A 13,772-nucleotide genomic window follows, 5' to 3' on the forward strand; every position below is an offset into this window, starting at 1 on the left:
GACCAACATCTCAGAGCAATGTTTCCAACACCTTAGTTGTGCAATAATGTTTAAAATAAATTGAATACAACAAATATAAAATAAATAAAAGAATTAAATGATTTTGAACTCTGAATAAAACAAACAAACAGCCAAATCTGACTTCAACATTTGTTGTGTCGTTAGTGCAGTGAAGACTGTGAATGAGGATATTCTGCCCCGCAATCACACTCTCAAAAATACAGTTCACTGTTAAAATAGAGCTTTATTAGTTTCATTATAACACAGCTGCAGCACATTTGCAGACAAAGTGAATCATGGAGACGTTCACCACTCGCACACGCACAAAGGAATGCACATACACCGTAAAGAGACACACACAGTCAACCAGAGAATGAAACACTCACACTAAAAGTCTGATATCACTTCTGGATCGTGTCAGGAGAAGCAATGCCAGGGATTAAAAATCAGATAATAATGAACAACATCATCACTACAGTGTTGAGAGGAGGGGGAAAAAAAAAACAATCAGGGGGAAGGTATGAAAGTATTTAAACCACAATGAGATCAAATAAATGCCCTGCATTACAGTTCTTCTCCTTGACTTTAAGTATGAACATGAGAAACTGGAAATCAACAACACTGATAATGTAATAACACTTCTGCCACAGCTCACAAGCCAGTTGTCAGAGTTTTGCTTTACTGCAGCACAGAAGCCGTAAACGGTCGATGAGGCGTGATGCTTGAGGAGCTTCGCTTTTGCAGGTACAGAGCGAAAAGCTGTGAGGAAAGTACCAGAGCGAGAAGAGACTCGATAATAAGCAGCGGCAGCTTAATCAGCAAAAAGCTTAGTATCGGCAAAGCGCGAGTCAGACTGTGCTTTTCTCGCCAGAGAAGTAAACTTGCTCAAGTTGTTCTACTCGTCTTAAATTAGGATGGAGGATATGAATAAAAGAGGAAGTCAGTTTTAAGAGTGCGGTGATCTGTGGAGAAAATATCGCTGTCAGTAACACACAGTAGTTTGGTCCCACTAAAAGGGAAGCACGTAAAGGTTCAAAGCTTTCTCTCCACGCTGAAGCTGTGGCCTCAAATCATCTACCGTAAGCACTGATTTGCCTTCCTGCTATAAATCTGTAAACTGCAGTCAGTTTGGTTAGAATAGAGTTTACCTGTGGTTATTAGTCAGTTAATTTCAACAATACTTTTAGGTGCATGCAGTTAGTCCACGTAAGCTTCACAAGGACATTATTGCTAAGGATTCGCTTTGAGAAGAGCTTCAAGGATTGGCCACTTACTAATTCACCAAATATGGCACAAACCTTTTGTGCATTTGTCAGATTTCTTCCTTCTTAAACACTCACACACTCTCACACACTCATTATTCAAATAACACTCAGCATCCCACGCACGCTGCAGCACTGGAGTAAACACCGGCTTCTCTCAGCACGGACCGGCGCGGGGTACGAGTCGTCTTCAAACGTCCGCTCTTCCTCTTTTAATCTTTACTGTACCTCGCCGCAGTAGCTGGGAGCAGACTACAGTTTGTGATACTGGCACCGGTTAGTTCTGGTTCTCGCAGATCTGCGGGAACTCCTTGTAGATCTGCTGCACGATCAGCTTATCCATCTGTTTCGCCGTAGCGCTCCCTTCATCCTCGCCGGGATCTTCTTCCTCCCTGAGAATCCTCTGCAGCGTCCCCTGCAGATCCGACAGGCGGTGCCGGTGCTCGAGGTAGTCCGTCGAGCGCATTATGGAGTGCATGAGGGAGAGATACTCCATCCGCAGCTTCACAGGGAGGGACAAGGAGAGAAAATAATCATGTGCCTGACAAATATGGTTGCAGTGCATCCATGAAATATGATTTCCCCCTTTTTGTTTGACAGTTTGACTTAAAAGTTTTGCCTTTGAATCCCGTCACCCAAACAAGCAAACAACAGAATCACCCCTCTCTCTCTTTCCAGAGCCACAGTGGCCCACTAAAGCCCACTTCCTTATCAGCAACTTAATTATATCAGCAGCTTTCAGTGTCCCACCTTGTCACCAGGTGAAAGGTCAGATATCTGTCGAACGGCGATGTCGATCATCACCATCATGTCGGTGCGGTAGAAGATGTCGGCAGTCTCTCGGCTGGCAAAAACATCCTGCAGGAACTTGAGCACCGAGTGCGGTGCAGGCGGAGTGTGTTTGAACATGCACACGGGGTCGTCTGGGGGCGGAAAAGGACATGAAAAATGTAAAAAAAAAAAAGAAGACGTATGAAGAATATTTATGAAGGATAAAAGTGAGGATGCTCCCAAAAATAGTTTCTTTTACCGCCTCTGTTCAGGAGCAGCAGCACTTTCTCTGAGAGGATCTTGACGTTTTTCTGCTTCAGTTCGTTCATGATCACGTTGTTGCTGGGAGCTGGTTGACACAAACATGCAGCACAACTATTAAACTTCTTTCTACGTAAACCCATTTCAAGGTAAAAATGATCCAGAGAACACTGAAATTATGGCCTTGCTCCATTTGTTATAATTACAAATAAAACCAACTCTTTCAGGTTCCTGCTATGATTTGTACAAAAACGCTGATAAAAGCGGCTGTGGAGGCTGTTCTCACCAGTGTGGTGCAGGTTGAAGGAAAGCACGAGGTTCAGGAAGATGTCAGGCAGCTGCTCTGTGGGATCAGAGGGATGCCCGTCCTCCACCACACCCAGCAGAAACTGAACAAACTCGGCATTCAAGTGTTCTGCAAGCAGGGAGAGTCCAGTGTTTTTATTACTGCACACAATAGCCTTTAGGCTGAGCTTTTAAATCACACGTGTCAAACTTCTTGATGTGTTTAGCTTGAATAAGCCTCTCATAATGTGCTGGAAATGATGACAAAAGCACAGCCAGGAAGCTGAACTCAAAGCACTGCTTTGTGTCACACAGCAGATTCATCCAATGACGAGAGAGCGGACATACCGTAGTGATGATATGGAACCTGCTCTCCCATTGAGAATATCATAGTTAGCAGCAAAGCTGTGTAGCACATCTTCTGGTGTTCTGAAGGAAAAACATAAAAAAAATAAGTGAATCAGACAAACGTGGCTAACTTTAACTGAGCTATAAAATAAGAGGAACTGCAATGAGTGACATTTTCACCTTGTGTGTCAGTCTGAAGATCTCTTGCCAGCTCCATGGGGAGGATGGAGTTCAGAAGGGCGGAGATGAGAGCAGCATCCAGGCTGCACATCGCCCCAAAAACTTTGAGCAGCAACAGCCGCAAAGACACACGGTGCTCCTGCACGAAGGCGACAACGAGACCGGATCATCACACAACACGCACAACAACAGTAAAGCTGTGACTGAGGTCAGCCAGGCTGAACAAGGGCGGCTCTGACAGATGCTTCACACAGAGATATCCAACTACACAAACACGAACATCGTGCTGATTTTGGGCTTTTAATGGTTTCTTTGAACTGTTTGTCCAGAGTCAGATGATTGTACAGCACAGACCGGACACTTTTGGAAGCCATCAAAAAGCTTCTGGAACAACTCTGGGCTCTTCTTCTTGGAAGAATTGATAAAGTTCATTTAAACTGGTTGGTTCCTGGCATGGGCTCAACTTTTAGGTGCAGCAAATGATTAATAGGGTTATGGTCAGGCTTTTGGGAAGCTTTTCCACATGACTAATTCTAGCCTGTTTTAGCCAAAACCAGCGATCAGTGTCCTGTCCGAAAACCCGGTTGTGTCCAAGTTTCAGTCATCTAGCTGTTGACTTGAGGTGAAGTTGAAGAATTTGGAGGTAGTTGTCCTCCTTCGTTATTCCATCCATTTAATGCAATGTACCAATACCACTGGAAACAAAACAGTCCAGAGCGTGATGCTACCACCACCATGTTTGACAGCTGATCATCAAACGTTTCTCTAGAAGGTTTTCCCGTTGTTCTGAGTTAATCCAGCGAACGCTGTCAAACGAATCAATTTTTACGCAGGCAAAGAGAAACTACCAGTCGTATCAGTCATGACACAATCACGTTATGAGGCCTTGGTCTTTTCAAGTTAAAAAGCACTGTAGGACCTTCAGCACTACTTATTAAAAGATTACAGAGGTGTATCTATACTTTTGACCTTCTGTGGATCAGAGAAAATACAAAATAAATCCAAACTTGTTGAACCCAGTTCTTGTTTTTTAAAGCCATTAAAGATGTATGCTGTACAATCATTCCATCCTGGTAAAAGGAGAGTTTAAATAAATAATTAAAAGCCCAACATGATGACATTCAATGTAACTTCTTACCAAAAATATGAAAAATATCAAACACACAATATTTGCCGCAGTTCTTTCTGAGGCATCGCGACATTTTACGGCTGATGCTTTATTTTTATTTGAGTCAAACATCAAATCCTTTGTTGTGTTCACATCACATCTCACCATCTGATAATAGGAAACCAGGGACAGCACGTTCTCAAAGTCGTTGGCCTTGCACATCCTCTTACACACCTCTGGATCTGCATCGGTCTGAGGACACAAAGCAAAGGCAGTCACATTACATAACAATGAAACTTCATAATCCCCAAACAATCAGACTCCCACACATCGCAGGAGCGCCATTAACAGCTCATCTGGGCATCCCACTGTGGCTCAGCGCAAACTGCCAACAAAGCTCATTCAGCAGCCTGAAGCGGTTCCAGATTCAGTCTTTAAGTGCGTCGCTGGATTTGGGAGCCGTCTGAGCCGCTCTGATCCCATCAGACGCGTCTGGTATTTACTACACAACATCTGGATGCGTCCTGGGTTCGCATCACAGGCTTATCAGAGGAAATGTTCACATCACAATCATAACAACAGATCAGTCCTGTCTACTAGGTATGTAAAAACACATTGAAAAGCTTCCCTCTCCTGACCTAAATCCACTTCCTTCCAGTTTCCTTGGAAGTTTCCTCTTCTTCTTGCTTGTTACAGTTTTATAAATGAATCCCGTTGGCATATTTAACAGAAACACATACCAGTATCTTCAGCAGCTCCTCGAGGTAGCAGGCGATGAGAGCGTGATCTTCATGAAGCGCCCAGCTACGCTGCTGGGAGTCGTCCCGGTGACGGGCGAGGTCGCTGAAGATCACCTCCAGCCGCTGTTCATCGTGACACACCTGGCCCTGCGGCAGCGCTGCACTCAGGTCCTACAGGGACGGATAAGAAACATCAGCACACGCCTGCGTTTGTTTAACCCGTTACAGCGAACACACAGGCTCACACTAAAGGACAGACAAAACAACACTTTTGTTTTCTGTTTAGTGGACGGCTGGAGTTGTATTTCAGGTCACCTGGCTTTCGCTCTCATGTTTCTCTGTTCTTGTCTCCATGAAGAGAGAAAAACATTTATTTTCTAATCGTTTCACTGCGTTTGAAACCTTCCAAAGAGAAGCCTCCTTCTTCCTTTTGATCAGAGACACACGAGCAAAGAATTTACTGGAACTTTTTGACTAAACACCCAAATAAAAAACTATTCCCCACTGCTGCTGTAACATAAAGAAAACCATCACTATTACATATCTCCAAACAATTATTAGTTATGTCATCCTTAAATATAAAAACATTTATCAGAGCAGCTTTAAAGGAGAAGACCAGAGTTTTTTCTTGGTGTTTGCGTTAATCATCTTGGATGTGCGCTAACGGAAACACACAGGGCCGAGCTAGAGGTGGCAGAGTTGAAAGATTTTCATTGGAGGTTAAGCGGGATTAGAAACGAGTCCATTGGAGGGGCGGCTCAGGTCGAGCGGTTTGGAGACAAAAATATTGGCAAGGCTGAGATGGATACAAAAGACACTGAAGAAAAGAAGAAGACCTCAGAGAAGATTCATGGATGCAGCGAAGGAGGACGTGCAGAGCAGTGGTGTGCCAGAGGAGGATGATAGGAAGGCAGATGACCTGATGTGGTGACCCATAAAGGAAGAATCCAATGAAGTCGATGAAGATCTTGGATGTGTGCGGGCAGCACAGCTGGGCACATTGACGGTTGTTTTCCAGACCTTATAAAGAGGCTGTCCTCTGCAGTTCATTAAGAAAGCATTAAAGCCAGCATGAACTGATGAGCCACAAAATTAAACTGGTATTTATCTGGATTTTACCAGCACTGACCCCCATCCCCCCGTGGTAATGGCACTGGCGTGAGTCCTGGTCCAGGAAGCAGGTTTAGTGAAACTTGTTTTTTTGATACAGCACGAGACTTAACTCTGAGCTAACTCTGAATCTAACCAGCTTTCTGGCAGGTCTGTGTCCGCTCCCTCCCCTCCTTTGCTGAACCTGAAACATCTGTCTGACATTCAGTTTCATTTCCTCACTCACACGGTCCACATCAAAGCTCATATCACAGCTCACAGATGGCATCTTGTTACAATTTATATATATATTTGAGTCAAGACTGTGCACTGATGCGCTGAGACTCTAAAATGGGAAGAAATGTGGTTTAAAGTGGGGCTTTGAATCCAGGCTGCAGGCGGTCTGAACCTTTGTGGCAGCATTTCATCATAAAACAGATGACAGGCTGGAAGAAAAGATTTTAAACGCTGTTGAGAACAATAAAAAAAATCTAACAATATTTACTTTAAACCCTGAGATCCTTTCCACTACAAATCACCAAAATCAGTCTTCCTGATTTCAAAGGTACATGAGCTGCGTCTCATCTGCCACGTTCTTCGTCCCTCTCAGCTGAATAATGATATCTGAGGCTTTAATACTTCTATCATGAACATTTAAGTTGGGCGTTGATACTGAATCATTTCTCTGCTCCTGCTCTTTCTTCATCACGGTCCGCATCGGCACAAATTAACATTCCACTGGATTCTATTGGACGCTCTTCATCTACCTGTTGCCATGGTGAATCCTGCATGTGCTTAACTCGGGGTGAACATACTCTGAGTTGACTGATAAGATTTTCTGGAACTGAGAACTCAAGTTTCCCATCTCAGATTTAAATGTTTGATTCAGAGTTTGTTAAACCTGCTTTCTGGAATTCCCAATCAGGATCACAATCAAAGCCATGGAGTAGAACAAACCAGACCCACGAAGGCTCCACCCCCTTGAGCCCAGCTGATCTGCTGCCAAACACCACAGGACAGCACCCTACTCACGTCCTGAGAGTTCGAAGTTGCCATAGCAACACAAGGCAGGCTGTTTAACACTGTGGCTGACTCTAATTTTGTTTTTGTTTGAACTTCTTTCTTTTTCCAGCTCCCTCTTTCTTAGCTCTAAGTTGAGCGTTTTACATATTAAAACAACCTGAAGAGACCGCAGACTATTCGAGCTCTTCGACAGGATGTGTGCACACATGTCAGCGTGTAAACACGGGATGGAGCCACAAGTTGGCATCTACTGGGATTTGGGGTCACATTAGCCACTCCACCACAATCTCCACCTGACAGCAGTGGAAACAGAAAAGCGTGACGCTTGTATCTAAAGATGAGTGAGTGATACTGTGTGAACTGCCCTCGCTGCTAAATGCAGCGGGAGCTGAAACTCTAAACGACTCCGGCGTTCTGCTCTTAAACTGGCCGGGTGCCAGTGTGCTGGAGCCACGCCATGTGATGAAAACAAATCTGACCTTGCTCTCCACCAACGAGACGAGGACTTGCTCCAAAGCGGGGGAGGCCTGCGGCAAAGTGGTCTGCAGATGGGCGACCACCACGCCGACGGCGACCCGCGACAGCTCGTAGCTCAAGCCCGTGTTCTTTCGCACCAGCTCGATCAGTTCAGCTCCAATGGTCATGGGAACCACCTCAGAGGTCGAGGAGCTGCCAGGAGGGTTTTCAGCGACAGACGTGGGGGCAACGGGCCACTCAGGCTCCCGCTGGTCCTCCTCAGCAGCAGGAGCAGCAGGAGCAGCAGGAGAAGCAGGAGAAGCAGGAGCAGCAGGAGCAGCAGGCTGTGGAGGGGTGCTGCGCTGGGAGGGTGGGGTAGGCTGGGGGGGCTGCGGTGCGGGGCTTTTCTTTGCAGGAGCCGGCTGAGGAGACGAGTCAGAGGGCAGCAGGTCCGGAGGCGGCCCAGGGGGCTTGACACGGGACGGCACAGGAGGAGGAGGGGTGCTGGAAATACTTGGCAGACTGACTTCAGAGGAGATCGGAGAGAGGGAGGAGCCCGTGTCTATGGAGGTGGTGCTGATCGAGAGGGAGGGAGCAGGGGACGAGGGAAGAGAGGACACTCTGGAGGGGACCTCTGGCTCTGCTGAGAGAGAGGAAGAGAGCTCCAGTTACAGAAAGCAGAGCGCAAACAGGAATGACTAAGAATAGAGCTGCAGGAGCGAAAACACTGAGAGCGTAATCTGCTTTTAGGTGACAAGTGCAAGGCTTAAAGTCACCTGGACGCCGGTGGTTCCTCTGCTTTTCAGGGGGAGGCGGAGTGATCGGAGCAGCACGCCGGGCCTGAGGTGGCACCTGATGGAAGGGACAGAGACAACAAACATGTCATCTCGCGGTCCAGGAGGAGCACAGCTGGCTGATGGAGATTTAACTTCCACAGCTCAGCATTAACATTGAACTCAGAGAACTAATCTTTTTAGATTAACTCACTGTTTGGTAAAATAATCTCATCAAACACTCAAAAATATCCACAGAAAAAATGTATTCATGTTCCTATTTTTCTATAAAATTAGATTAAAAAAAATGTGTTTTTTGATGTGGTGATATTTTCTTTTGTGCACAGATTATTCTTATTCTCAAATTAACTTCATTTCATCTTTTCTCCACAGAGGAGAAAGATCCAGATTCACGTTGCTGCTCATCTTTGCTGCCACACGCAGACATGCCTCACAAAAAATGTGTTTACAGCAAAGTCTATCCATGAACAGATGGTGAAGCACTGCGTGAGAAAAGGAGCAGGAATAATAAAAATAAGTAACTAATGCGGTTTATTGGTATTAACGTGTTGTCTATTATTACAAAATAATTATGGGTCACAGTAATTACCAACTAGTAGCCAAAAAAAAAAAAAGGGCTCACAAACAAAGCTCCCACATTTCAGGTCCCTTGTGAAACCTGAACAGCACATATTAAAGAAGATTAATGGCACAATCACAAAGAAGACCAAGTGTACTTAAATTATACTAACAAAAATAATAAAAAATTGTTGGGTTAAAAAATGTTGTGTATAAAATCAAGACAGACACTGAAAGCAGGTCACGCTGTGGAGGAACCAATGAGCAGATCAACCTGTTGTCTGAGCTTCATGAAAACTCATTTACACTCCGGCTAATATCATCGCCTTTCACAAGTAGATCAGTACTGGGACACGCATTATACAGGGAGTGCAGAATTATTAGGCAAATGAGTATTTTGTCCACATCATCCTCTTCATGCATGTTGTCTTACTCCAAGCTGTATAGGCTCGAAAGCCTACTACCAATTAAGCATATTAGGTGATGTGCATCTCTGTAATGAGAAGGGGTGTGGTCTAATGACATCAACACCCTATATCAGGTGTGCATAATTATTAGGCAACTTCCTTTCCTTTGGCAAAATGGGTCAAAAGAAGGACTTGACAGGCTCAGAAAAGTCAAAAATAGTGAGATATCTTGCAGAGGGATGCAGCAGTCTCAAAATTGCAAAGCTTCTGAAGCGTGATCATCGAACAATCAAGCGTTTCATTCAAAATAGTCAACAGGGTCGCAAGAAGCGTGTGGAAAAACCAAGGCGCAAAATAACTGCCCATGAACTGAGAAAAGTCAAGTGTGCAGCTGCCAACATGCCACTTGCCACCAGTTTGGCCATATTTCAGAGCTGCAACATCACTGGAGTGCCCAAAAGCACAAGGTGTGCAATACTCAGAGACATGGCCAAGGTAAGAAAGGCTGAAAGACGACCACCACTGAACAAGACACACAAGCTGAAACGTCAAGACTGGGCCAAGAAATATCTCAAGACTGATTTTTCTAAGGTTTTATGGACTGATGAAATGAGAGTGAGTCTTGATGGGCCAGATGGATGGGCCCGTGGCTGGATTGGTAAAGGGCAGAGAGCTCCAGTCCGACTCAGACGCCAGCAAGGTGGAGGTGGAGTACTGGTTTGGGCTGGTATCATCAAAGATGAGCTTGTGGGGCCTTTTCGGGTTGAGGATGGAGTCAAGCTCAACTCCCAGTCCTACTGCCAGTTTCTGGAAGACACCTTCTTCAAGCAGTGGTACAGGAAGAAGTCTGCATCCTTCAAGAAAAACATGATTTTCATGCAGGACAATGCTCCATCACACGCGTCCAAGTACTCCACAGCGTGGCTGGCAAGAAAGGGTATAAAAGAAGAAAAACTAATGACATGGCCTCCTTGTTCACCTGATCTGAACCCCATTGGGAACCTGTGGTCCATCATCAAATGTGAGATTTACAAGGAGGGAAAACAGTACACCTCTCTGAACAGTGTCTGGGAGGCTGTGGTTGCTGCTGCACGCAATGTTGATGGTGAACAGATCAAAACACTGACAGAATCCATGGATGGCAGGCTTTTGAGTGTCCTTGCAAAGAAAGGTGGCTATATTGGTCGCTGATTTGTTTTTGTTTTGTTTTTGAATGTCAGAAATGTATATTTGTGAATGTGGAGATGTTATATTGGTTTCACTGGCAAAAAGAAATAATTGAAATGGGTATATATTTGTTTTTTGTTAAGTTGCCTAATAATTATGCACAGTAATAGTCACCTGCACACACAGATATCCCCCTAAAATAGCTAAAACTAAAAACAAACTAAAAACGACTTCCAAAAACATTCAGCTTTGATATTAATGAGTTTTTTGGGTTCATTGAGAACATGGTTGTTGTTCAATAATAACATTATTCCTCAAAAATAGAACTTGCCTAATAATTCTGCACTCCCTGTAATGCAAAAAGTCTTGAGGAACGCCTCATTCGTTATGTGCTTGAAATGCACCTGAAAGTCAATATTTGGTATCATGGTACTAATACAGCAAGTTTCTCAAACTGCTTTATACAACATGCCTCACAGACCCATTCATACAAGCACTTTTTTCTACAGTTAAGTGCTTTCTGTCTGACATTCACACAAATTCATACTCCCATGAAAGCATTACAGAGCAACTCAGGGTCAGTATCTTGCCCAAGGATATCTGGCATGCAGACTGAACCACCGGCCTTCCTATTAGCACAAGACCTGCTCTACGTCCTGAGCCACAGCCGCCTCTTCAGCACAGCCTGAACTCTCTTAGTCAAACTTTCTTCTAGTTTCTTTAAGCAGTCTTCAGGAATAGTTCTCCAGGCTTCTTGAAGGACATTCGGAGCTCTTTTTGGCTGCCTTTTATTTCATTCTGTCAAAGTGAAAGCGCACACAGCTTCAGTAATGTTGAGTCTGAATTTGGATTCATCGCACCCTCTGCTGTTGCCACTGATTTTTGATGGATCAACTGCAGGGCCAGATGCATTGTTCAGGTACTGTGTCAGGTCTTTGCTGCATTTCTGTTGGCCATGACTTTCAGATACTGTTCATCAGCTGTAGATAGCTTTTTTTAATACCTGACACTTCCTCTTTTATTCTTCACCTGTCCAGTTTCCTCATATTTATTAAGTACACACTAACTGGTTCTTTCCTGTGTTGTCTGTTATATGTAGACACAACGGTGGTTCATCCTGTGAGTTAGGTGCCTTTTGTATGCTTGAATGATTCACAGTCAGTTTACAGGTAAAAGGATTGAACTGCAAATAAGTAAAAAAAAAAACAGCAAATGTTCAAAGAGAAACTCTAAAAGACCTTCAGAAAGCCTGGAGAACTATTGCTTAAGACCACTTAAAAAACTTCGTCTGACATCTTGAAAGCAAAATATAAAGAAATGAGGAGTGGCTCAAGACTTTTGCACAGTGCTGTATGATACACAAACACCAGTATGAAACTTTTCTTCATTTTTTTTCAGAACATTGTTTAGAAATGCGACCCGACAGGTACAGAGCGGCTCTGACTCCACTCTTTAAACTCCTTTTTCGCAGCACATGCACCAGAGCAGCATCACATCTGAGTAGACAATAATAAACAATAATATTTATATGTATATATCAGATTGATTGCCATGCCCTGCACCTCTTGCGTGCACCGAGGCTTTTTCATGTTAATAATTCACATTTATATTAACAGATTAATTGGAGCATGAGGTAAGAAAAACTGCACCTGCTTGTTACCTGATAAAAACTCTGTTGTCCTTGCATACTGTCCATGCTTCCTGATAACGGCACGCTTCCCTGTCGTTGATAGTCTCTGCTAAGGCCATTAGGTGGAGGAGGGGTTTGACTGAGCGATATCTCACTGCTGGAAGATGGGAGGCCCTGTTTGTGACTGGCGGAGGACGAACTTCGCCGAGCGAGGGTCTCCTTTCTGTGATGGATGAGCTTTCTGCGACAGAGGAGGGCAGCGATTCAAACACAGCACAGAGAGAAACACTGAGCTGTACCATCTCCATAAAGAGCTTCACTCACTGCAGAACATCCCGCTGCTCCAGATTGTATTTGCCTCCATTCTTTAAGGCCACATTGTGGATTCCTTCGATCGCTCTGTCGATGGACTGCAGTACCTCATCCTGCTCCGGAGCCTGAGAGAGAGACGCGGGGGATAAACTCAATGAAATATTAAGTGGCATACAAAATGATCAAAACCGGGCAAGCCATATGGCTCTGAGGCTGAGACAAACTGGGACGGTTATCTAACATGAACAGCCTTTTAACCAGAGTCACACATGCTCACTGAGGCTGCACATTCAGGCCAATGTCATTAATTACAGTCAGCGCTCCTCTCCTGTGAGACACTTTTTTTTCTTTTAAATAACATGCTCTGACTAGTTCACTATGAGTCTGGAGACTGCTGAGCTCATCTGGGTGTGACTGAGAGGGAACCAAAGTTTTGTGGAAGGAACAGCTACTTTTGAAAACAATGAGAGAGCAGAAAATCCTCAGAATGAAAATGATACACAGTCACAGGAGGAGATTAGTTAATCTGAGCAGAAACAATGGCTCTGTGTGGCAGAGGTGGTGGTGGCCTTGAATCTGCTCTATCTCTCATCCTTACTCAGTATTTCCCCTTGTCATCCTCTTATATTGCATCCTTTCCTGCCTCTTTTCCTGTCCCATCCTCCTGCAAGCTCCTCTCTGTCGCAGTCAGCAACTGCAGTGCAGGGAGAAAAAAAGCCATCCCATGTCCCTACATACTGCAACCTTTGCAATAATTTATGGCTTATTATTTCGCAAGCATGCATTCCCCCACCCTGACACCCTCAACATGGCTTGCACTGCAGCACATATAGCGGTACACTGAATCCGTCTGATCGCATCAATTCAGCCGCTTTACTACGCATTCCCTGGATTTCACGTCACCCCAGGGTGCAGCTCGGTCACTGATGCCATTCACTGAAACCAAAGAGGGAAAGTGAGCATTGCAAACATTGTTTTTACCTGGATTTTTTCGATATACGAGGCGGGGATGTAGCCGGTTTCCCCCGAGCTGCAGCGGGACCCCAGCCACCAGTGTTTGTTGCTCCTCTCCAGGATTAGGAAGGTTTCTCCGGCCGCGAAGTGCAGCGAGTTGGGCTCCGAGGATCGGAAGGCGTACAAAGACCGGTACATACTTTAATGACACTTTAAGACAGCGAAACGACCCGATAACGACAGAGAATGGTTATCTGGAGATAAGCAGTGCCCGAGTGCCGAAATCTGCTCTGCTGGGGGTGATTTAAAGCGGCTACGAAGGCATGTCTATTTACAATGCAGCTCGGATCATCTGACCCGACTGTTACCGTAAACACCGTAGGAGGGCGCTGTCACATCCCACCGAACACGCCCCCCAGACATTTTA

General features: G+C 44.8%; 1 protein-coding gene across 2 annotated transcripts; it reads right to left on the reverse strand.

Annotated features, from left to right (window-relative positions):
- Positions 1-224: 224 nt before the first annotated feature.
- On the reverse strand, positions 225-13,726 carry nckipsd (NCK interacting protein with SH3 domain). 2 transcript variants are annotated; one of them, XM_084928503.1, is made up of 13 exons: positions 13,373-13,726; positions 12,404-12,516; positions 12,110-12,320; positions 8,300-8,375; positions 7,547-8,163; positions 4,956-5,126; positions 4,381-4,467; positions 3,108-3,246; positions 2,928-3,008; positions 2,581-2,709; positions 2,293-2,382; positions 2,013-2,185; positions 225-1,764 (listed from the first exon to the last, which is right to left on the reverse strand). In XM_084928503.1, exons 1-13 carry the CDS (start codon positions 13,541-13,543, stop codon positions 1,540-1,542), a joined length of 2,283 nt encoding a protein of 760 aa, XP_084784629.1. In that variant the 5' UTR covers positions 13,544-13,726; the 3' UTR covers positions 225-1,539. The 2 variants fall into 2 exon arrangements, with proteins under 2 accessions (XP_084784629.1, XP_084784628.1); XM_084928502.1 differs by having other exon boundaries at positions 7,547-8,166.
- Between the last annotated feature and the right edge of the window lie 46 nt (positions 13,727-13,772).

This window comes from Perissodus microlepis, chromosome 5 (assembly GCF_051167445.1).
Source record: "Perissodus microlepis isolate ML-2025 ecotype Zambia chromosome 5, ASM5116744v1, whole genome shotgun sequence".
NCBI lineage: Eukaryota > Metazoa > Chordata > Actinopteri > Cichliformes > Cichlidae > Perissodus > Perissodus microlepis.

What these genes read in the sequence shown, in the direction of transcription:
- nckipsd (XM_084928502.1), bottom strand. Translation starts at nt 13,543, where the DNA reads ATGTACCGGTCTTTGTACGCCTTCCGATCCTCGGAGCCCAACTCGCTG. An exon ending in TCTCGTTGGTGGAGAGCAAG is followed by an intron (nt 5,127 to 7,546) that starts GTCAGATTTGTT and finishes CCGTCCCTGTAG; the next exon opens with GACCTGAGTGCAGCGCTGCC. An exon ending in GGTTCCATATCATCACTACG is followed by an intron (nt 2,710 to 2,927) that starts GTATGTCCGCTC and finishes CCCTGCTTGCAG; the next exon opens with AACACTTGAATGCCGAGTTT.